This window comes from Sander vitreus, chromosome 16 (genome assembly GCF_031162955.1).
Source record: "Sander vitreus isolate 19-12246 chromosome 16, sanVit1, whole genome shotgun sequence".
Lineage (NCBI taxonomy): Eukaryota > Metazoa > Chordata > Actinopteri > Perciformes > Percidae > Sander > Sander vitreus.
Genome location: NC_135870.1, coordinates 30,989,389 through 31,015,686, shown reverse-complemented (window position 1 = coordinate 31,015,686; position 26,298 = coordinate 30,989,389). Strand labels below are relative to the sequence as shown.

Below are 26,298 nucleotides of genomic sequence, written 5' to 3'. Positions count from 1 at the left end.
GTTGCCGTTAAATTCACCCAAGAGGAAATTGATAGCTGGAAGGGACCTAAGTGGTATATCATCATTTAGTTGCTCCTAATCCTCACTCAACCACTACCCCTGTAAGAATTGTCTGGAACAGTAGCCAAGAATTCATGAGAATAAGTTTGAATGACCTACTGTACAAGGGTCCTTACGTCCTAAATCAGATAAGGGGCGTGCTTCTAAGATTCAGAACTGGGTTGTACGCCACCCTGGGCGATGTGAAAAAAATTTACAACTCTGTCTGGCTAGAAAACAAAGAAATACACCTCCATCGATTCCTCTGGAGAGACAACCCTGAGGAGGTAATTGAAGTCTTTGCTGTCGTCAGGGTTAACATCGGCGATAAACCTGCTGGTTGTATCGCCCAGGTGGCTATGAGAGAAACAGCCAACCTGCCCCAGTTTGCAGCCATGGTTGAGGAGCGCCGAGTTTTGGTAGAAGATAGTTATGTGGATGACATCTTGACGTCCCATGATGACTTGCGGATACTGGAGAAAATCACCAAAGGAGTGGAAAAGATCTTAAAAGCTGGAGGCTTCTCCCTTAAGCCGTGGGTCTTATCAGGCCAAAGTGGGAGGTCTGCAACCACAGCTGATGTCAGTATCAGTAAGACAACTGTGAGTGTGCCCAAAACTCTGGTGTTACCCAACCAGATGCGGGACGAAGAAAGTAAAGCACTTGGAGTCGGCTAAGAACCAGAGACTGACAAACTTCTTGTGATGGCGTCCGTAAATTTCTCAAAGAAGAGAGGAAAGATGAGGACAGGAGTCGATTTTCGCGAAGAGGAAGTCAGAGGTAAAACTCCAAACCCATTGATCCGTTGGATGCTGCTAAGCCAGATCGCTGGATTCTACGACCCCATTGGTCTTGCCACACCCGCAAAGCAGAAAGGGGTGATGCTTGTGAGAGAAGCTTACCAAGAAGCGAGTATAAGCAATCCAGTTAAAGACACTTGGGATGACCCACTCTCACCAAAACTACGGGAGGCTTCCATAAGACTCCTCGAAGAATATGTGAGACTTGCCAGATCAGGTTCGATAGAAGCCTCACACCAACTGGAGCCATAGGCCATCCAATGGGAGTCACGTTTTCAGATGGGAGTGAGGCTTCCTACGGCATGGTGCTCTATCTCCGGTGGGAGACAAAGAATGGGGTCATAGTGAGGCTGGTTGAGTCAAAAGCAAAGCTTACTCCCTCTAAACCAGAAAGGAGACGTGATTAAGGCAGAGGTATGTGGTGCTGTCTTTACAATCCGTCTAAGAAAATACTTCGTAAAGCACTGCCGCATCAAGGTCGCACGCTGGGTCCACTTCGTGGATAGCCAAACGATCCTGGGAGCAATTCACAAGGAAAGCTATGGCTACCAAACTTTCTTCGCTAACCGCATCGGAGAGGTCCAGAAGGCTGGACCAGTGGAAGACAGGAGGTGGATTGAGGGCAACCTAAACATAGCAGACATCATCACAAGGGGAGCAACTCCTGAGGAATTCGATGAAGGTCAGAGTAGCAACAAGGCCCAGAGTTCCTGAGTTGGCCTGAAGTTGAGTGGCCTGTGAAGACGGCCAGTGAGATAGTGACCAGCGTTGCTGATGACGTTAAAAGGTTGCAGAGAAGAGCATTCTCAATTGTAGTCACCAGGTCTCAGGCAGAAAAATTCTCAGGCCCCAGCAATACTGATGTTGGGGCAGACTTGCAAGACTCCGCAATGCAACCGCAGATGAAAGACCAAGGTCCAACTCCAGCAGTAGAGAGGCCAAAGAGGAAGCCCTGGGGTGTAGCTCTAGTGCGCCTTGTCTGGCCCGAACGCTGCAGAATCCTGGCTGAGGACAAGCTACCATGCCTCAAGTTCAGCAAAGTGGGAAGTGAGGGGCCCCAGGCTGTCTGTGGAAGAGAGAACGGCGGCTTTCCAAGACCTAGCCCTTGCGGCCCAAGACAGCGTGAACTTTCAGGATACGACCTTAAACCGCCTTGTTGTGATCAAAGATGGCAACAATGGACTCTTACTTTGTGGTGGTAGAGTCCAGTCTTGGAATGAAGACGGAACAGCTGTACCTTTAATCCCATTCCAGTCGTGGCTGGGGGCCCTTGCTTGCTAGGGAAGCTCACGAAGCGAATCATGAAGGGGTTGCTGCCACATTGCTGCACACTAAAAGAAAGGCCTGGGTTGTGCAAGGTCGGAGGACAGTGAAGAAGGTGATCAACAAGTGCATCACTTGCAAGAAGCAAAGAGCCCGGCTGTGCCAGCAAGTGATGAGCGCCCTTCCTCAGGAACGTACCAGTAGAGCGAACCCATTCGAGTATACTACATTGGACCTTTTTGGACCTTTTGAAGTAAGGGACGCTGTTAAGAAAATAACCAAGAAAAAGGTCTGGGGAGTTGTGTATTGCTGCATGACTTCCAGAGCCGTCCATGCTGATCTCGTCGACGACCAGTCTTCTGAGAGCTTTCTTCAGGCCTACTCCCGGTTCACTGCCCTGAGGGGGCATCCCAAAAAGTTATGGTCAGACAGAGGCACAAACTTCTTGGGCGCCAGGCCCGCTCTGAGAGAGCTACACAAGAACCTGGCCTGTTTGCAGAAGGCATCCGTTGAGGACAAGGCTGCCAGAAATAACACAGAGTGGCAATGGGACTTTCATCCTGCAGACTCGCCACACAGGAATGGAGCAGCAGAGGCAGCTGTCAAGCTCATTAAAAGAGCTCTTAACAGTCTTGGTGGAACAACTGGCTGCTACACCTGGGGGGAGTTCCAGACCCTTCTCTACTCGGCAGCCAACTTGACTAATGAGCGACCCATCGACGCCAGGGCACAGGAGCAAGAGGACTCTGTGGAGTACTTAACCCCCAACTCCCTTATCCTGGGATGCACCGGACAGGGAGGAGACATACACGGAATCAACATGGAAACCCGCTCTTGGCGCAGACTGAGGGCTGTCCAGGCTGGAGTCGACAGGTTCTGGAAGAAATGGAGTGAACTGGCAGGACCAAACTTGTTCATACGACACAAGTGGCACCGAGCAGAGAGAAGTGTCAAGGTTGGAGATGTAGTCTGGATTGCGGACCAGAATGCTCTAGGAGGGCATTTCCGGCTCGGCCGGGTTGCTACAACATATCCAGACAAGAAGGGGGTCGTCCGGGATGCGGACATAACAACTTGCATGGGTCTTCCTGCTCCCATGGCTTCCCAGGGCCCGGAGAAGGGACTCCATGCCCACGACCATCATCATTCGCAGGGATGTGCGGAGGTTGATGATCTTGATTCCTGCTGAAGATCAAGAGGAGGTAAGATAATTCCTCGCCATGGGTACCCAAAGACTGTGACTCTGTGTTCTTTGATTAGCTAGCGGGTAACCCTGGGAGGCAACTGAGTGCTTCAAGGGCAAACCTACACTCAGCAGGAGGAAAGGTGGTGGAGCCTACCTCTTTAGTTAATAATAATTAATACATTTTTGTTTGTGAATGCCAACAAAGGATGGACTTTAGTTCGAAATTCTCACTGAGAGACTCAAGAGACTGTGCCCTCCTTGGATCTTCGATCAGTCGGCCAAGTGAGAGGTGTTGAGACAGAAAAAAAAATGGGAACGAGTAATTTCTTTAAGCTTCATATATGCTCAGATATGTTACGTTATGTGCGCATGCGCAGCTTCATTAGAAACTTTAATTATGGCACCTGGTAATCATTTCACCCAGATCATCTTCAGGAGCACACAGCCCGTTGGTTTATGACCTGTGGTCATTTAATTTAAAATAAACTTAAGGACAAACACGAGTCATGACATGGTGTGCTTCCTGGTAAGCCTTTTCGGAGGGCTAAATAATGGAAAATCCGAACAGTTTAACATCAGAAAATTGTAGGTCATCCATGATTGTATATCTCTAATGCATACTTGAAGTTTAGCTAACAGCAGTGTGTGACCAGGCTGGTGACCAGCATGAGGAGGAGGTGCCAGGCTGTTTCGGCTGTGTTTGGTTCTTCCACAGCTACTGAGGCTCCTGTTTGTTAAATGAATACATTATGAAATTGCCAATATGTCTTGTTACTTCAGACTTCAATCACCCAATCCACCAAACACCAAACAAGAGTCAACAAAAAAAAGCAGTTTGGCACTGTCAGAGAAGATTTGGCAATTTTTTCATGGGCGCAACCCATATACTCAGTGCTGCTGCTCATCCCACAAATGCATGTTCGGAACTAAACAGGCTTTCCAACGGTGTAAGATTTATTGCCAAGAATCATTGTTACAACAAAGAAATACAAGCACAAACTTTTTTACTTTTTGTGCATAGTTTTTATAGTATGACTTTCTTTACTTTTACCACACGCTACACTATGAGTTTCTTTGTCGTACAATACTATGACTTTTTAAAGATTTTTCAATATACTATGACTTTTATCATAGTATATTTGAATATCTCTGGTATAGTATGTTGAAAAAAGTCATTATATAGTGTGTGCAAAAAAATCATAGAAAGTCATAGTATAGTATGTTGAAAAAAGTGATTAAAGTCATGGTATAGTATTTTGAAATAAAGTCATGAAAGCCATAGTATAGGATGTCGAAAAAATCATAAAGGTTATTATATAGCATGTCGAAATAATCATAAAGAAGTTCATAATATATCATGTGGAAAAAAAATTCATAGAATAAGAAGTCGAAAACATCATGAAGCATGTCAAAATACATCATAAAAAGTCATAGTATAAATAATCACAAAATCGAAACAGTCTTAGTATGTTATGTCGACAAAATCATAAAAAGTCATAATATAGTATGTCGAAAGAAAATCATTAAAAAGACATAGTATAGTATAGAGTGTGTGTGTGTGTATTTGTGTGTGTTTCACTATCTTTGTGGGGACCTGTCATTGACATAATGCATTCCCTAGCCCCTTACCCTAACCTTGACCATCACAACTAAATGCCTAACCTTAACCCTTACCCTCACCCTAACCAGAACTTAAAACCAAGTCTTAACACTCAAACAGACCTTTAACCTTGTGGGGTCCAGCATTTTGGCCCCACAAAGCTGTCGGGACCCCACAAGTATACTAAAAACATGCCTAAAACACTAGCAGCCCTGATGGTGGCGCTGAGGGCAGGGCCACTGATAGTGGCACGATATGTAAAATGATTCCTTATGGAAAATATGTTCGTCACAGGCAAACAGATGGAGGGAGGACGGAGCTGCTCCTCCTGCTGCAGGCGTGATGGGGGGGGGGGAGAGAGTGTGAGAGAGAGAGAGAGAGAGAGAGAGAAGGAAGAGGGAGAGAGAGAGAGAGAGAGAGAGAGGGAAGAGGGAGAGAGACAGAGAGAGAGAGAGAGAGAGAGAGAGAGAGAGAGAGAGAGGGAAGAGGGAGAGAGACAGAGAGAGAGAGACAGAGAGAGAGAGAGAGAGAGGGAAGAGGGAGAGAGACAGAGAGAGAGAGAGAGAGAGAGAGAGAGAGAGAGAGAGAGAGAGAGGGAAGAGGGAGAGAGACAGAGAGAGAGACAGAGAGAGAGAGGGAAGAGGGAGAGAGACAGAGAGAGAGAGAGAGAGAGAGAGAGGGAAGAGGGAGAGAGACAGAGAGAGAGACAGAGAGAGAGAGAGAGAGGGAAGAGGGAGAGAGACAGAGAGAGAGAGAGACAGAGAGAGAGAGAGGGGGGGAGAGAGAGAGAGAGAGAGAGAGAGAAAGAGAGGGAGAGAGAGAGAGACAGAGAGAGAGAGAACACAGAGGGGAGAGAGAGAGAGGGAGAGAGAGAGAGAGAGAGGGAAGAGGGCGAGGGAGAGAGACAGAGAGAGAGAGAGGGGGAGAGAGAGAAAGAGAGAGAGAGAGAGAGAGAGAGAGAGAGAGAGAGAGAGAGAGAGAGGGAGAGATAGACAGAGAGAGAGAGAGAGAGAGGGAGAGAGCTAGCAAGAGAGAGAGAGAGAGAGAGAGAGAGAGAGAGAGAGAGAGAGAGAGAGAGAGAGAGAGAGAGAGAGAGAGAGAGAGAGAGAGAGAGAGAGAGAGAGAGAGAGAGAGAGAGAGAGAGAGAGAGAGACAGAGGGTGGGTTGTGGTTACGGTGCGGATGTTGCAGCGGGGTTGCGCAGAAATCAACCAACGATGTAGCGCCAGGGAGGAGGATTTCTTTTTTTTTACCTTTTGCACATGTCCAATGTCGTCATTGGGAAGCCACTATCTATAGCCCTGCCTCGTAGCGCTTCCTGACGGGAACATGGATGAGCAGAGGCTGCCCGTCCGGACTCATGCGGTAAGACATGATGTGTGCTACCGAGTACTCTGCAGGGAAGCACACATTTCACCTGTAGGCTACTATCTGCAGCCCCGTCTCAATGTCTGTTTCATTTCACATCGCCGCGATGTTCGCATCTGTGCACATGACGTTATCAAAATGCATGTAAGCATTGGGAGTTAGTGGCTGCATGTTGGAGCACCTACAGGGAAGCACGGGGTTGGTCCTGCTCATTGCGGTCCATTTCCCCGCTGGCTGCTGTGGACTGATGTGTTCCCATCGTCGAACACTGACATCATCCTCATCAGGATTCAGGATTCAGCCTCTGGCAGCAGCAGCAGCAGCAGCAGCAGCAGATACTAGTGGATCTGCAGTGTTTGCTAGCTCAGCACGGCAATGCGACGTTTGTCCGGACGGGATGCACTGCTCTGCGACCCAAGTTCATTTCATTTTTAAGAATACAGGCCCTCAGCCCTGCATGGGTGCAGTGCTACGGAGGTCGCGTGCGTTGTTCTCATTTAGTCACGAGACGCCCGGCGGAATAGCCTAGCCAGATGTTAGCCTACAGAGGCCACAGTAGGCTATGTATGTATGTATGTATGTATGTATGTATGTAGTGTATGTATGTATGTATGTATGTAGTGTATGTATGTATGTATGTATGTATGTATGTATGTATGTAGTGTATGTATGTATGTATGTAGTGTGTGTGTGTATGTATGTATGTAGTGTATGTAGTGTATGTATGTATGTATGCATGTATGTAGTGCATGTATGCATGTATGTATGTATGTATGCATGTAGTGTATGTATGTATGTTTGCATGCATGCATGCATGCATAGATAGATAGATAGATAGATAGATGATATCCAGCTATACAATTGTTATGCCAAACCATAGCTTTGGTACAATTTTAAGAACTTCTTGAATGAATCTGCACCCTGGTGACATTTTTTATTTACATTTAATTAGTGCTGAGTTATCCCATTAATGGGCTAATCATTTAGCTACTAGGCTACTAACTAGACCATCACATAACAGCCCAGTTCATAATGAAGTCAAATATAGGCCTACTACACCACATGTGGTATTTTAGTAGCCTACAAAAGAATTTAGCTTGGTACTTTTGCCCTGAGTTGGTTATGAGATAAGATTACAACTAATTATTTCAGCATTATCTTTGTATTATTCATTTAATACAGTGAGACGGGCAGCCTGCAGAAGGTGGCCATACGTCTCTGAAGACAGATAGTGATGGAGTGAGGAAACTGCAGCAGAACGCCAGCACTAAGGCCCACAAACATATCAACTAGTCAGTTAGTCACTTTTATTCCTGTCCTTTCCTAAAGTTCATTTTCTCATGTTCTTGAAATATGTTTTAAACAAGACTAGCGATGAAGACCCACTGAAGGCGGTGCCATGGTTTTGAAAGTAAAAAAATGTGAACTTGAAGGCAAAATGTGAAACAAAGCTCCATAAAGACTTGCTGAAAGTGATGCAGTGGTGGGACAGGAAGTTTAGGTGTGGATAAATGTCTGTGGAGAACAACACCATTATCCCCAATATGGCATCTAGTATACTATTGTATACTGGTATACTATTTACCATGTTCCCCATCTGAGTTTAGCATGTTAGCATGCTAACATTTGCTAATTAGTACTAAACACAAAGTACAGCTGAGGCTGATTAGAATGGCCTTCAATTAGTAGATGTTTGGTCATAAACCGAAGTATTTGACAAAGTAAAGTCAGAGGATCACCAAAGTTATTACAGTCCTGAGAGGAATATGAAGGCTGAACCAGCTATCCATCCAATAGTTGTTGGGGCATTTCAATCTAGACTAATGGGGTGGCTCGACCAACCAAACAGCTAGTGCCCTGTGGCTCGGTGGCATGATAATACAATGCTCCAAAAGTAGCAGCCACTCATAATTAACTGCTGCAAAAATAGATTCAACCAAGTAGCCCACATGCACACCAGCATTCTGTTTCTCTGTGCTTTCTTGTCTTTGATCCAATTTTGGATGTTTACAGGGAAAATTCAGTACCTGGGTATTTATATCTCTGTAGACTTGAACCTTTTAAGGTTTCTGATGTGTCTGTCATCTGCACAGAGGTGTCTTTGAGTCTTCCTTACACCTGCCTCATCATTTCTGTAGTCATTTAACGGGCTGGGGATGATAGTTGTCTTGACACTGTAGTATCTAAACCCTGTCTGCAGGGTTTGGCTTCTTAGTCTCATCAACAGTAATGGTTAATGAGAGCATATTCTTTCATTTTTCAGGCTATACCAACTCATAGGTCATTATATCTTTTATCATCGTATGTGTTTTTTGACAAGTGACTGTAGTCACCAGCAATGACCACCAGCAGTTAATTGAAGGGCGTTTAAACTCTGAAATGAATGATAGCCATACATAGCCTATAGTTGGCAGATTTGTGTTGTCTCCTGATGTTAACGTTTGATGTTTATTTGATGAAACCTGCGATGACTTTAGATTTTTTTTATTAATGCTTTATTTGCACATTCATAACAGTAAAAAAAAACATAAAAACGTATGCCAAGTGAAAAAAATATAGCTCAACAATGAAGCCACCCACATAATACTAAAATTAATACTTTTTAACATATGAGACCACAGAAGAGTAGGCTCCAATAAAAAGGTTTTCATGCCTCCCATTAGAAGGGTCTGATATCTAAAATTTAAATAATAGGAGGTTAACCAATATTTTATTATAAGCTAAATCAAAATAAGTGATAATCAATCTGTATTCATATTGTGGACCAATTTGCTCTTGAAATACAAAAAACAAACAGACAGACAGGATTTCTAGTCCCTCCCTGTTAGTCAGCCAGACAATTTGAGCTTTGTAGAGACCGTGGGATTTCCCAAACTGAATAAATCCTGCTCGCACATATAAACACAAAACTGCTTTGCTAGCTCCATGGTGTTGTAACGAAGACATCTGCTGAAAAAGTTATTTTATTCATTAGCATGATTGCCGTACTGTTTAGTTCAAAAACATCCAAAACACCAAAGTAGGAAGTCATAGCGGACCAGACGCAAGCTTTTATTTTGAAAAGTCGAAGCTCGGGGACTGTACCAGTCGGGAGGGCATGAGACGGGAGGTCAATCATAGAAGTCCGGCTTAGAGTTGCGTAATACTTAGCCGAGAGTAGAAAAAACTGTTGAAACCGGAGCATTCAGAATAGTTGGAAATCTGAACGTTTTAGCTCACGGGGATTTCTCTAAAATACGTTTACCTCATTATTTAAACATGAAAATCCGACATTATAACATTGTAGATATGACAGAAAATACGGAAAAGCATAATATATTTACTTTAATGGGATAGTCCAGAATATGTTACACTGTGGTTGTGCTTGAAGAAGGTTAATGGGCCACCTGAGGTTGACGTTGAACGTTACATTTGTAAACAAAAGCACATTTAATATAAATGCAGTCATATCTTGGAAGATTGTAAGAAATATTATATAAAGTTGTATCCCTCCCTGCACACCTTGGGGTGGTAGATGAGCTTGCAGAACGTCTGACTTTCAGGGTGAAAACCAGAGCTTGTTTCACAAGCCTGCCACGATCCATTGCTTTTTATTAAACGGTAACAACACTCTCCCTCTTACTTTAACCAAGGGTTTTAGTTGCCTGACCTTATCTGTACCTTAACAATATTTATTTGTGCAGATATTGTTTAAGACGCGGTTATAGAACATTGAGCAATACCAACGTTATGCCTGGCGATAAGGTTACATTAACCCAAGTTCATTATTCAAAGTAGAGATGGGGGTGGTGAAGAGGATTATAGTGCTTCCAACGTTAATACCTTTCATGCAGGAGGTGGGAGTTTATGTTCTGTCAAAATCCAACATACATTACATTTTTAAAATCATAAACTCAATTTTTTTCTAACCATAACCAAGTGTTAAAGCTATATAACCTTAAATCATAACTTATGCACAGATATCATAGAAACACATGTTAAAAAAAACAGCTACAGGGATTACAGAATCATCCATAATCAAAATTCCATATTGACAATGGGGTTGGGGGCACAATGCCAAATCACAGTAAACTTGATTCATATGATGAATAATCGGACGCATACATAAAGAAATTGTAATAAGGACATCTCATATTAGATGCTATTGTTTTGAGATACAGAAGTCACGATTACAAAAAGAATGTCTGTGAATCTGTGTAGTGAGCTTCGGATAGCACTGAATCAGTTTTGACACACACATATCTATGGTGCTATAAATGACTGATGGGAGAATCTTATCTGCAGCGCAGTTTCTTTAGATGTACACTTTACGGGGCATTTCAGGATTTCACAACATCTCTCCTAACATCATTCAGGGTCTCCGCGGGGTCTTAAAAAGTCTAGCATTTCAAAATCAAATTAGGTCTTAAAAAGTCTTAAAGTATTGTGTTCTAGGTCTTAAATCATTTTCAACAGGTCTTCATTTTCCTTCTTCTAATGCTCATTGGAATACTCCCGCAGTGCTTTACAATGTTTCTTTTTTAATTCTCTGGTGTTGTAGTTCTTTCTCTCACTAGTCCAAATAAAACTAGCTGTATTACGACTACAAATGAGACCAACATGCTGCAGCCGATCTAGACACCAGTCCTATAATACCAATGAGGAAATCGGGGAATTGTTTCAGACAATGTTTCTGGTCGCCGACATCTGACTGTTTTTGAATGTAATGTAATGTAATGTTGATGTTGTGAGGGTCTTTTATTCCTAATGGTCTTAAAAAGGTCTTAAAAAGTCATACATTTGAGTTGGTGAAACCTGTAGAAAGCATGTCATTGTTCAGGGAGAACTAAGCAACAGCATGATGATTACAAGAACAGCAGTTGACACTCAATAGCAAGAAGTGTCAGTTCTTTCAGACTGACCTTGTGTTTAGGGGCTACATTCTGTGTGAAATATTTTTGGTGCAACCAAATCAAAATCAAAAATGATTTAGTAGAGAACGCAGACCAACCAGGAAATGCTGCTGAAGCATGAAGCCTCTTGGCAGTGTTTGGTGTTTTAAGCCCCGAACGTCGTCTCCCAGGCAGCGCGGCCTGGAAGGGAAGACACGAGGATTAGGCAATGGTTAGGGTTAGGTGCCTTAAAGTCGACGATCGCAGCGCTGCCTTGAAGTCGATGTTGGGGGCTTAAAACACCATTGAGCCCTCTTGGCGCTGGTGAACTACAGTGGCAGATTGATCCCCGATGTGGCCACTCCATCAGAAGCATTGAAGAGACTCATGAGGTAATAGTGCAAATGGATGGAGGATATGGAGCAGGAAACAGCATTTATAGAGCTGAAGAGTCAGCTAGCCTATTCACATGTAATGGGGTCAAGAGGCTGAGCCACGTGATCCTAGAGGCTAGTCCAGTGGAATTAGGAACGATCATGTTCCAAAGGTCTCGCTGTTTTATCAGAATAAGCATGTTTTAATCTACTGTAAGGTGACCTTGGGTGAAAGGTGGCATCAAATAAGATGTATTATTATTATTAATATTAAAAGGAGACAGATCAGAGAGCATACAAACCTGTGTATCATTCTCACATTCTCACTGGCTTTAGCTTGGGGCATGGTGGTTGATGCTCAGCTCACACACACACACACACACACACACACACACACACACACACACACAAAAACTGGAACGCCAGCTACCATGTTACTTCTATTTACTGATAGCTAGTGTTTACCTCAGGTTAATTAATTAGCCAGTATGTGGTAGTTTTTGGCAGGAGTCATTCAGCCTTCCAAAAGAAAGCACGATGACATAAAATGTTAACCAATCATTAACGGCTCTGACTAACCTTTCACACCCTGTGCTGCAGACTTGTACGGGTGTTGATGTTCTGTGCATTGTCGTGCACACATGCAGCCACTGTCCTGAAACCGCTTTCGGAACCGACACAAGTACACAGTTAACTAGCAGTTAAGAAATAGATTGTAAAGTCCATTTATCTTTTATAATGCAAAAACTGTTTTTAATACGTTTTTTTTTACATTGTTTTAATAATATTGTTTTAACGGTTTAACTGATAGTATTAATCCGTCAAAATTGTAAATGTCAGTTAACGGTTATACGGTTAATCATTAACATCCCCAGCAGGACTTGCACCCCTAACCAGAAAGTTTTGTTATGTAGGCCTAAGTTACAAAAAAACTCGCAATTTAATAATTTGGCCAGTAAAAGATATGCTTGGCCGGTGGACACTGCACACAAGCATGCGTTTAGATTAGTTGATAACCTTTTGTCTTTGTGCTGTGTTACATTTAGTTTCACTGGTATGACGTGTGTTCTAGTCATGTGAATGAGTAAGATTTCAGGTCAAGATTAAAGCACACTTACACTCTACGGGCCCAATGTTGTAGGGACCTGAATAAGACGATTCCATATCCTCTCAGGCTTGAAAGGCCCAATTATTTGACCCTAAACTATCAGCTTCTTTATGTGCGGTGCTATGGGTGGCAGAACACTAACAAAGCATAGCTCACTGACTGAAATATAATGGCACTTGCTACCCATTCTTAGCATGTTGCTAAGTATCACTGCCTTTCTTTTGGACACAGGGTGTACGGTTAGTTGCCTGACTCACCATGCCAGCTGTATGAGCAGGAGAGCAGAGAATGACATATGACCTCATGTTTGATAGGAGCAACATAGTGTAAGACATGGTCTATTTTCCCCTTTCTCTAAATTCACTGTCTAGTGTTCTCTGTAATACATCATTTAATAAACCTTATTGAAAGCTTTACATCGTCACGATACACTTTACTGCAAACATTACATCGTTACATCGTCACGATACACTTTACTGCAAACATTACATCGTCACGATACACTTTACTGCAAACATTACATCGTTATGATACACTTTACTGCAAACATTACATCGTTATGATACACTTTACTGCAAACATTACATCGTTACATCGTCACGATACACTTTACTGCAAACATTACATCGTTATGATACACTTTACTGCAAACATTACATCGTCTTGATACTCCTACACCTTACTAGTGCCAATCCGATACCTGTATTTAATTAATAAGATGTAGGCCTGTTTGGAAGTGACTGGGATCATTCTTTTATGTGTAAGGCAACATGAGGCGTGGCTTTAACATTGCTTTCCTACATTTGTTAAACAAAATGTCACAAATGTGTCAAAACTCAAAAAGTATGTAATAGTATATAAACAGAATTGAGTTGAACAGATAGGTCCCATCATCCCCTATACTTGATCCAGATATTTGAGTCCAATATTAGATAGGTACGTCCCTGGTTACATCGTCTTGATACACCTTAATGCAAAAAAAACAAATCTTACCTAAGAGAAGGCAAGATATGGGATCTAAATCAAAGTATATCATAAAACAGAGCCTTCAACATTAGGTTTACTCTTACATCTAGTATGTTTTAAATAGGGAGCTCATCAGGGAGGAATCATTGGAATTGTTGGGTCTTTGTAAATTATAAAGTGTGGTCTAGACCTACTCTATCTGTAAAGTGTATTAAGAGTTATCTCTTGTTATGATTTGATACTATAAAGAAAATTGAATTGAATTGAATCACTACCATTTGACCAGAAGCTCTTGTATGATGTGAAATATTGTGTATAAGTGAGTATTAACTAAAGTTCCTTTTCTGGTTCCATTAAGAGGGGATTTTATACTGAACAGACTGTCACTCTAAAAGATATTGATTACCTACAACTGAACCCTCATATTACATTTAGATAAACTTCTGAATATATTTATGCACAAGATTAGGGCTTTAGAGATGTAGTCTCTAATTGGAATTGCAGTAGGACGAGATCTTTTAGTGGCCAGTATGAGCAGGAGGAATGATGACTTACAATGCCCCCATCCTATATACAACTATGGAACAGAGCTCCCCCCAAAGTGTAAATGTGTCAGTAGTATACGGGGGAATCAGTGTGTAGGGTTACATGTTGATGTTGGGGGAGGGTAAGTGTAGAGAAGATGAATTAGTTCTGCCCGGAGAGACATGTTCTAGGTTGTTCAGTGCCGATGGTGCAGTGTTGCAGTGCACTGAGAGTTCAGCTTCATAGAAAATACCCACAATGCACCATAAAAACAGTGCTCACAATAATCACTGACCAGAAGTAACTACTACACTTCCCCTGGAGAAGTGACATCCATTACACTGGATATCTCTTGAAAGAGGGACCAGTTTGAGGCAATAACCAGCCCTTATTTTTTTATTGTTTCCATTCAAGGTGTTACAGAGGAATGACCCGCCTTACATGTAAACTTTAGACTGCATTAGTATCAGCACTAGGATTCTTACTTTCAGTAATGTCATGTGCACACCCTCAGAAGCCACTTGCAGGAGAACTGACATGTGAAGCGTGTAAAGCTCACTTCATGCAGACATCTGTGGCTGAAAGGCATCAGCCTATAACAGGCCATCCTCAAATACAATTAAATGTTATTTTTAACCCTTTAAACAAAGGTTTTATTATGTTCACAATATTTTAACACACACTAAGTATCTGTGTACATTATAAATGAGTGGAAGTGGGTGTCAGTGTTGCAGGGATATAAGAACCATGTTGATGGGACTTTCTGTATGTCCACTTTAAAGATCTGGATACATTTCCATCCTCATTTTAAATTCCACTCAGTGTCCTTCTTTGGGCCTATTAGCAATAACCCCTCTGTCATAAATTTGCACTTTTACTATAAATCTTACAGTTTAAGCAAGAAGACTAAACAAAGACCCCATGTATACCTGTTATAATAATGCAATCTGTATCTGCTTATCTTACCAGCAGTCATTATGGGAGAAACTTTTTGATATACTATCTAATCAGAAGGGGCTTATCTCTAGCATTTGATAAAAATACTATGTTTGACTATTGTCCAGCAGACATATATGTTTATATGTTGTTGTATCATTATTCCCAGGACCTCGGGCCGGGGTGGACGGCTCGTGGTTGTGTTTAAAAACTGTTTTCAAAGTCGGACAGTAACCATTGGGGTTTTTTCCTCATTTGAACTACAGGTGACCAAAGTTGGTAGTTCAAATCTGTTTTATTATGTTTTAATTTACCGGCCCCCTGGTTCACACTTCTTTTATTTCTGAATTCAGTGATCTTTTGTCCTCTATTATTGGGTTGGAAAAAGTGGCTATGGTTGGTGATTTTAATATTCACGTCGATGACATTTCTTGCACCTTTGCTGCAGATTTTCTTAATGTCACGGAGTCTTTTCATTGTATCCAACATGTGTCTGGTCCCACATACGTCAGGGATCATACTTTGGACCTTGTTTTTACACTTGGTCTTAATCTTGCCTCTGTTTGCTCTGAGGAGCTGCATGTTACTTACCATGACTGCGTTTTATTCAGCCTGTCTTTTATTTGTATTATTATTTAGATTTACTGCCCAGTAAACGTATAAACTGTTCTCGCATCTTAAATCGCTTCTCAGCTGAAAGGTTTTCTGCAGCTTTTGACCAAAGTGCAGTGTTGTCTTCTAATGCTGACATTAATTGTCTGGTCCACTCCTTCAACACACATTGCTGATCAGTTTTGGATAAAGTGGCTCCAAGTAAAATGCGACTTGTTCCCTCTAACAACTCATCCCCATGGTTAAATGACTCCACTCGCTGTTTGCGACGTATGTGTCGGAGGGCTGAACGACAGTGGAAAACCACCACACTTCATGTTCACCGGATCCATCACAAAGAAATATTATCTGAATATAATAATATGGTTAAGGAGGAAATAAGCATATGACCCGTTTCAACTCCAGCCCTCAAAGAACCAGAATCAAAAGGAAGAATCGGAATTGGAATTGGATTAAAAATCCAAACAATGCCCAACCGTGCACATGACTGAAAACTATGAATAACTACTGAAATATATTTTCAGTTCCATACAGAGCCTCCCCTGAATCTGTAAGAGTCCCCCGGGGGAGGCCTGTCTCCCACTTTAAAAACATCTGCTCTTTCGAAGGATGCAAAAAAACCGCAGAAAAACAAACCTCTTCGTAAAACTTTACTCTACTGACACTACTTGTATTTATTTTTTAAATATGCGACAAGTTCTGACGAAAAATACGTACTTGGTGGGCAAAGGCCTATATTTCTATTTCTATGTGTATTTTGCTTATTAATCTGGAGGACTTGTCTATTACTCATATTCCAGAGAGGATGGTGCAGAAAAGATGAGATGTGTTTGATTGAGTATTCATGAATATAGTGAGCAGCGTTGGGCATTGAAAGATGGCTGTGAATTGGATCCATATCCAATTATATTCAGTCCACCAACCTTTAAACACTCTACATGTGTGCTGATAGCATTGACAGTACGGTGGAATGTTGTTTGTGAACATTCAATTCAGACATGACCTTCACTGAACTGTTACTACACTCTTTTAAAAGGGTATTTACAAATGTGCACTCGGCTGCAGTTGCCACAGGATTTTAGGAAGACATCAGCCATGTCAACCCCATAATCATCCTCCATCTGCTGCAGGCTGAGCGTCTGCTCCACCAGTTGCTCAATCTGGGTCAGGTCCTTCTCTTGCGGGGGTCCACACAGGTTGCAGCCAGGCCCGTATTAAGACAATTTGGTGCCCCTGGGCATTATACCTCAAAGTGCACCCCCCCATCCACCACCCACTTTACCCGTGCTGTCCTCCTGGCAAAAATATCAGACATAATCAAGGGGATGTAATTTACTAACATATCCAACTACATACATGTAGGCATATGAGCAGTGAGCACTATATTCAAATGCCTCAATTCAAAATGCCTATCAATTAAAAAAAAGCCAAAATCAATACTATATATAGCAGCATTGTTGGTCGGTCAAATATGTATTTTTCTGACTTTATTTCACGGGCCCTGAAAGCAACTCCTCTGGTCAAAAACTTTCAAAAGCATCATGGGAAAGCTAAAACTGCTTTAGCATCACAGCTAACGACAATAAAAGGACCGAAAATGAATAAGATATGGACAAAAGACTACCAATATTAGATCTAAGAATATGGATTAATTGCACAAAGAAAGAAATACGAGTTCTAGGAAAAGAAGCTCAGACTGTGGACCGGTCTTTTTCTCTGCTTACTGAATAAACTCACGAAGCGCCGGCCGTGCTGTGTGCTTGAAAAACACGAGAAGGGTTGGGCGCAACCAAGTCTCACCCAGAGGTGGGGGGGGGGGGGTTGTGTGAAAATGTTTTTCTTTGCTTGCCAATTACATTGAAACAAGAAAGCCAACCACTTATCATTGTTTATAACAACCATATTTTACATTCATCATTAAGATAACATTTTTGGGGGGTTAAACTGGCCACTTTTGATTATTGTTAACCCCCCCAAATGATACATTTGCGTGTACTTGTGGACCAACTCAACTCTGACAGATTGGGGAGGGGAGTGATAGTGGTCATGTAATATTGATTTATTTATAATGTATTATTATTATTATTATTGTGAAATTAGTGTTCATAAATGAGTAATGTATGGTCTTTCAACAATTTCAAGTGAATAATATAACAATTTATGGAAAATATTGTTAATGCTTGTGTCATGTGGTGCCCCCCCACTGGTTGTGAATGATTGGTGCACCTGGGCACTGGCCCAGGTGCCCTTATGGATAATCCGGGCATGGTTGCAGCAGCTTGTATTGTTTATTATTATGGAAGCCATCTTTTAATTCCCGCATCTTTGTAATTCTACTCTTTCATTCCCTGTATTCATTATAGAAACAGTTATATACAAATAGAGATCATGATTTTATAACTAACAGACCCCCAAATCATTTTTGTTGAATTATTACAGCGTTGGTAAACATCTAAATATGTCATGACTTTATTAATGACGTTTACTAGTTCAGAATCACCAAGTTTCTTCTCTGATGTGGCTGATCGTAGACAAATCCCACCACTCAACTACATTTTTAAAGAATGCACACATGCACTTTTAACTGCTGCCTTCTAAATCATATGTTAAATTCATGTGGATTGTGAGTGCAGTCAGTGTAATCAGAGGCACCAAATGGTATCATTTATTATTCACTGGGCTACAATTCATGAATGACTGGAACCAAATTAAAAGCTTTTTACTGCCTTTGACTAAACCTTGATTTACACTAATACACGCCAAAATAAACTAATTTGCCAACAAAATAAGGACCAACAACCAACTGGAACCCAAGCTGTACCACAAGCCATTAGCCATTATGTTCGGATGAGAAAGGTGAGACCTCCATTTTATAGTGAATGAGCTTACAAAGAGGAGTTGACTCTGCATGACTATCATTCAACGACACAGCCTGTTGTCATGAACCATTCGTTCAAAAAGCTTCGAAAAGTTAAGCACGGTAATTCGGCAATTCAAGCATTCCACGTTTTTTCCCCCCGTTGTGCACTACATTGACAGCCGCTGTATAAGAACGTGGCTGGCCGCTTCCTGGTGAAAACTTTCACCCAGGAAATGCATGTTCCTCGGGAGTGTTTTAATCCAAACCACAATCTTTTTCCTAATCTTAAGTGGTCGTTTTGGTGCCTAGAATTTTAACTTTTGTTGCTCATATTTTGTGGACTAAATTTAACCGTAATCTCCGCCAAAACGAGCAGCAGCTCGCTGTGCTCTGTACACCTCAAAGTCACCTATTTTCGGCTGAACACATCTACTAACTGCCGCTGATGCGAACGAACTGTGATGGAGGTCCGTTGCCAGCGTTGCGAAGCTCTTTAACGGCTTAAACAACTAGCATCTGCCGCTCAGCGTCATGGAGCTCGGAGCCAGCCAACATCACGTGACCACCTGGCGTCACGTGACCACCTGGCGGTCTCCTAATTTTGTAGGATAGTATACATTTTTGTGTGCATACATTTTCGTACGATATCATTACGAAAATGCATTGGCAGAGGTTTGGGCCTACTCGAAGCTCAGCAGCTTTTTTCTTGTAAACAAATTTTCTGTTTACATTCAGTATTTCTCGCCAAAATACATTGTATGTATCCCAGAGTGCTGAGTGCATTTCCTTCCTTAGAAACAGGAATTAAATCAGGCATTGTTAACAGTGTCTGTCTTCTTCTTTCCTGCCTTTGCTGGAAAATTGCTACGACCCTTGGCGCACTACCACAACCAACCAATAAAGCCCTTTTTCGACTGCATGAACTTTCCCCAGAGACCAGGAACCTTTTGAGGAACAAGTTCTGTTTCGACCATAGGCACCAGGGTCTAAATTTAGTTCTGGGGACATTTTCTGGGGACATTTTACCCCCCCACCCCAAAAAAAAAGTACCTGGTCAGGGGTAGTATTTTCTGAAAGTATAGGAAGCTTCAGGTCAGGGTGTAGAGGGATGACCGTCGCTGGTTGGTCAAACACACAAACGTGCGTCTACTTTAACTTGTGTACCGCTTTATTCATAAAACAAGGAAGTACTGTAGTATTGATTTAGGACCATTTTAGGATGAGGGGACAACATTTCTCTTTGTTTATTAACATTAAAATTAAAGTTAGGCTTTTCTATTGACTTCCTGGCTCATTTAAGAAAGGACAGAGAGAAAGAGAGAGAGAACGCCATGCTGAGAGAGAGAGCGAAACAGAGTTGTCTTCCACAACAACACCTGGCAATTTGAATATGTTCATATCATATTAAATCAAATGTGTGAATGGTGCCTGAACTATGTAAAAGCGCTTTGAGTAGTTGACTAGAAAAGAAATATATAAATACATGATCCATCTATAAATTGCAGAAACATCTGTCTGTTACATTACATGTCATTTAGCTGATGCTTTTATCCAAAGCAACTTACAGTTGCTACATATGTCAGAGGTTGCACACCTCTGGAGCAACTAGGGGTTAAGTGTCTTGCTCAGGAACACATTGGTTGATGTATCTCAGTGGAATTTGAACCCAGATCTCCCACACCAAAGGCATGTGTCATATCCACTGCGCCATCACCACCCCTGTGTGTTTGTGTGTGTCTGTGTGTGTGTTATGCGCATATTTCTCGAACCGTTAGTCCGATGGATTTCAAACTTGACAGGTGTCTTGCTACGGGCACGAGTAAGTGCAGTGCCAAGTTGTACGTTGTCTGGATTAGAAATGCAAAAAATATCGTTAAATATATATTGGTAAAAGAAGCAGACATTGGCTTTTGCCGCTCTAGCTGCTGGCCACTCCCCCTCTCACCCTGACGACCAGAGACAGAGAGCAGCGGAGCTTTGGCAGCTAAAATATAAAATACACCTCAGACCCACACAAATGTGCAAAGTAGCACTACTTTGGACTGTCTTTGACTTTGACTAAACAAATGACAATTCCCGAATTTAAGGACGTTTCAGAATTCCACACATGCAAAGCACAAGCAGCTACAGACAACAAGTGGCAGACAGAGCGTGATGCCACTTATAGGCAGGCTACCAGACACTGTTTTTGAGTCACATCGTTGTCTGTGTTTGGGGGGGTGTTTGGTGGGAAGGTAACCTGCACGCCACACGCAGACGCCACATGCAGAACGCTTTACAACAGAACAGCTAGTTAGCTACATGAATGCTGGATATAACAAACTAACTTTTCTTCACTTTCCTGGAGCACGAGCGGACAGCTGAAGGAACATCGTGACTGTTGTGTGGAATAAGGTTGGCGAAAAAAGGCGCTACGCTTTTCAGTGTTATTTTTTCGCTAAGACGAAACTCAACAAAAAGCCATTTGCCAACACTAAATATCAAACAAAAGCCAGACACTATATAGTATTAAGTTGCTGTGAGCTGTAGCCTACATTCACCACTTCTAACCAGAGGCAGAACATAATGTAATCTCAGAAATTATTCCTTTACAGCGCTGTGCAATGAGTGAAAATCTCAGAGCTGAACCGGGCAGACAGCACTTTTCATCAGACTCACCCCGGGTTAATTAAGTCTACTGCTAACTAATAACATTAACGTAGCCAAAATACCCCGGCGAATCAAATCCCCTACTTCACCGTTAACTGTCAAACCACTAAAGCATTGTGATTACATTCTGAATCTGCAACATTCTCTGTCAGGTAAATCAGTATGTTAGAAGTAGGCTATACAGGGAAGTTGCATATGAAGTGGTTTGGGGTCCTTCTCTAAGTAATTTTGGGGTACAATTTGGTTTTGATGAATTCCACAAGCAGTAATACCACAGGCCAAGCAATCGGCCCGTTCCAAACAGGCACATTTTCAACGGGCACTGCACTAGTTTACATAAATGTCACTAACTAAAATTCTTTTGTTTACCTTTCCAGGCAACATCAACACTAAAGCAACTTAATGGCGAAAACTAGAGGAGTCCCTTTAAGATGACACGCACAGACCCTCCTAACATACTGGTATCAACTGTGCATCAAGATATTAAAGTGGTCCCCATTTCTTCACACTACAAGTCCTTGCAACCCTCCAAACAATGTGATTCTATACATCACAGCACACTGGAGGACAGTAAGAGCAAAGTCAATAAGAGGCACTGCCAAACCTTTGACTTTAAGTCATTGGAGTACCCAAAATCACAAAAATATTCAATGGAGTCCCCATACAAGAAGGCCGATAGGCATGCAGCCAACCCAGATGTTGCCTGGAATGCTTTGGGCCGCCAGCAGAGATACCGCTTCTCTGCTCCAGACATTTTCAGCCATAGGTTAACTCCTCAACCAATGGCTGCAGATATGACCAGTGAAGTTGTTGTCCCAGAACAAAAAAGAAGGACCAGGTCAAAAAGTGCCCCTAGGGTCCAGACCAGTCTCACCCCTGTGTCTTTTGACGGGTCCTCATCTTCTGGGAGGAAGGGCAGGGAGTCCCAAAGGGTTCCCAGAGAATCTCGCTGGAGACCAGAAGTATCACCGCGTAGGGAGTCCTCCCATGCAGCAACTAGGGCTCATATGCATGATGTCCATCCCATTAAGTTGCAGCCTCAAATAGGTGACAGCAGTAGATACTCACCTCACTATGCTGCTGATAATTCTGAGGATGGAGAGCTGGATAAACCAGCAACTAGCCCTCATGTCAGGTGTCGGGTGGACATCAAACCTGATGACGGAGCATTACATCATACAGGACGGAAACAAGCTACACCTCATGTGGATATTCCCTGGCAGAGGCACCACAGTGGGGGAAGTAGGAGTCTGACTGTACCACGCTATTTTTCCTACTCAAGAACACCAACTCCAACTGATTCGTTAGGTACAGAGCGTAGGCAAGCTTATCAATATTCCCGCAGCATGCCAAATAGTTGCCTTCAACCCATGGAGATTCCCCTGCAAAGAATGCCTTCATCAGGTGATTACTATGGTAGGGAGCGCAGAGCTCATTCCAGTCCTAATGTGCCAACCAAGTTCTTTTATGCAGATGACCCAGGGAGATATGTTACTACTGCTCCTCCCCAACCAAGTTCTTGCTTTCATGATGAAGGCTACACACCAGGACAAACATATACTCCAAAAGTGCAATATGTACAAGACCCAAGGACTCGAATGGTGCACGCTGTAGCTACAAGACCCTATTATCCTGAGATGGAGCACTATCCTTACTCTGGGCAGACAGGGTATCCCAAACCCTATGCAGCAAATGAACCAGGGCCATACATCATACAGACACCTCCAACAAGAATATTCTATGGCGATGACCCAAGGTCTTATCAAATCCAGACTGCTCCACCAAGGTTTTATTATTCCAGTGACATGTATGCAATGCCACCAGAGCATCATGTCCCAGCAAGGGCATATTACACGGAGGGCCGGAGACATGCTAGAGTGATTCCGGCACAAACAGATGACTGGTATGGCTCAGATGCATCTGGTTATTCCACCAATCCTGCCTCTTATGTATCTCAAGTCACTCCTACCAGAGTTCGTCAAGAGCCTGTGTTAACACCATGGTATGCCAACCCATGCGTAGAACCGCAAAGAATTGGCACAGATTCTAAATCGTACTCAAGGTCCTGGGACAATATTCTCAACTCTCGTGTAGAGAAGGAACAGCCTCTTCCTGTACAGCGGGGTCAGAGCTATGATGATCTTCTTGACTCGAGGAAGCCTGCAGCAGCCACAGGAGACAAACCACAACCAGTGGTAGTAAATCTTTCCAGTTCACCAAGACGCTATGCAGCCTTATCATTGTCTGACAACTCACTAATTGACAAAAGCCCAACAGAGACATCAAAGAGCACTGCTAGTAAACTCTGGTTTGTCACTCCCGAGATAACAATCACTGATAATGACATTCGACCAGGAAAAATTAATAAGGCGGAAGGACGGTCTGCTAGTTGGGACATCCTTGACTCCAGAAGCACCCAGCAGGGTCCAGAACTGTCTCAGCGTGACTTTGAAAGCTCAACCAAAGAGAAGACACACGACAATGCCTCCCTACAGCAAAGCCTTGAACAACTTGATGAGCTTCTGGCAGATCTTGTGACAGATTACAAGCCACCCAGTAGAAGGGCGAGTGAGGACATTCTTGATCAACTAAAGAAATTAATTGATGAGGAAGAAGCAGTGTCTCTGTCTAGGAAGAGCTCAAGGGCATGTACAGAGGAACCAGCTCCTCTTGACAAACAGCCAATGTCAATAAGAATGAATCCTGATGCTTTTCGAGACATGGACGGGGCCAGTGATGCCATGAAGAGTGCTGATGAGTGCTCCCCAGATCAGAGCCCAGATGAGGATGATACAATGATGTGCTCTAACAACAAATGCCGGAGGACAGAGACCCTGTTTAATGCTTGTCTATATTTTAAATCCTGCCACAGCTGCTACACTTACTACTGCTCTCGTAACTGTCGCAGGGAGGACTGGGACATTCATAAAGAAAGCTGCCTGTATGGAAGAATTGGCAGCATATGCCGTCACATCATCAAACACTGCCGGGAGACTGTTGACGTCCACAAAGCCTTTTCCCGTATTGCCAAAGTTGGCTACCTTTCTCGAGGTAGAGGAGTCCTGTTCCTTGGTTTTCCAAATCCTGCGTCATCCAGTAATTTCCTGCAGTATGGCCTGGATAGTCTACATATGTCTCCCACATACCTGTCCCTCCGAGAGCTTGAAAGCTTCAAGGACAACCTAGGGGAGTACTGTAAGGAGCTGCAGGAAGCTGGTAAAGAGTACGACCCTAACGAATGTTTTATCTTGAATGTATCCATTGCTGTTGGTGACCAATTGCCTGACGGGCCATCACCAAGGAACCAAGCTCCAACTGTCAGAAAATATGCAAAGGTAGCACTGGCTTCCTTCAGCCCTGAGAGAAAGGTTCACAAGAAAGAAAGTGACATGGAAACGCTTATTCTCACTCCACCCCCTGGAACAGCAGATATTGACAAAGAGGGAGAGGAAGGCCAGAAGGCTAGGGAAATCTGTTTTATAAATATACAACGGGAGTTAAGGATTCGAGGGGTTTTCCTACGCCATGAATACCCACGGGTATATCAGCTGCTCTGTGAGTTTGTGGAAAGTAACAGAAGGTTCACGCCCACAACTATTTATCCTATTGATAAGAGGACCGGTAAACAGTTTATGTGCATGATTATGGCTGCCTCTGAGCCCAGGACGTTGGACTGGGTAGGCACCCCGCATCTCCTTGATGACATTATTTAAGTGCACCTTTTGTTGTAAATATATATGTATAGAAATACATATATATTGTTACACATATTTATATATCAATCCAATTACAAACATTTGTAGATAAGTATTTTGTTATCAAAATGATATATATTCATGTCTGCTTGGTCAGTATTATTCTTTTTCAGAATATTTCCTGTCAGGTGCAGAATGAGTACAGTACATTATTTATTTTAATAATTTTAACAAGTACATACTTTTTATCCAAAACAAGTTATGTATCTGTATACTGGTCATTTACTGTTAAAAAACACATTCCCTTTGGTAGGGATTACCTTAGATGACATTATGGTATTTTGATTTTTGCAAATTATTAGCAAAAATGATTAGCAATTATTATCATGTTTTTAAAACTCAGCCTCTTTAAATGAGAGAGTCAATTTCTGTAAGTGACTACATGACTATTTTTCATATGCGACTTTAATGGTATATCATGCTAAAAATATTATTAAAAACAAAACATTATTTTCTTAGCTACAGAAATACTTTCTATGCAAAGTTGCTTCATGACTTAAGTACCACATTCCTGTAGAAGGAGTTGTTTCTGTTATATATTATATTATATTATACACATCTGTAAAGAAAGTTTTTTCTGAAATTGAGATAAAATGTTGAAAGTTTTGGTAAAGTAAATCATTAGAAAATAATGAAAGCTGAAGAAGAGACACTTGTGCTACTTGGAAAAAAAGAAAGAAAAGAAAGGAATCTTATTGTGTACTACACTGAAAGTTAAAGTGCTCATATTATGCTCATTTTCAGGTTCATAATTGTATTTAGAGGTTGTACCAGAATAGGTTTACATGGTTTAATTTTCAAAAAACATCATATTTTTGTTGTACTGCACATTGCTGCAGCTCCTCTTTTCACCCTGTGTGTTGAGCTCTCTGTTTAGCTACAGAGTGAGACATCTCTGTGTTACTGTCGCACATGCTCAGTAACTACGTAAGGACTACTAGCCAGTCAGAAGCAGAGTATGAGGGCGTTGCCTGACAGTACCTAGGTAAGGACTGCTAGCCAGTCAGAAGCAGAGTATGAGGGCGTGCCCTGACAGTAGCTAGGTAAGGACTACTAGCCAGTCAGAAGCAGAGTATGAGGGCGTGCCCTGACAGTACCTAGGTAAGGACTACTAGCCAGTCAGAAGCAGAGTATGAGGGCGTGCCCTGACAGTACCTAGGTAAGGACTACTAGCCAGTCAGAAGCAGAGTATGAGGGCGTGTCCTGACAGTACCTAGGTAAGGACTGCTAGCCAGTCAGAAGCAGATTATGAGGGCGTGTCCTGACAGTACCTAGGTAAGGACTGCTAGCCAGTCAGAAGCAGATTATGAGGGCGTGTCCTGACAGTAGCTAGGTAAGGACTACTAGCCAGTCAGAAGCAGATTATGAGGGCGTGCCTGACAGTAGC

General features: G+C 42.4%; 1 protein-coding gene across 1 annotated transcript; it reads left to right on the top strand.

The window, feature by feature from the left end:
• The first annotated feature begins 21,587 nt into the window (after nucleotides 1-21,587).
• Nucleotides 21,588-24,869, top strand: ajm1 (apical junction component 1 homolog). Its single transcript, XM_078272154.1, has one exon. It carries the CDS (start codon nucleotides 21,588-21,590, stop codon nucleotides 24,867-24,869), a length of 3,282 nt encoding a protein of 1,093 aa, XP_078128280.1.
• Nucleotides 24,870-26,298: the final 1,429 nt, after the last annotated feature.

Coding starts and splice junctions, on each gene's coding strand:
- ajm1 (XM_078272154.1), top strand. CDS start 21,588: ATGACACGCACAGACCCTCCTAACATACTGGTATCAACTGTGCATCAA.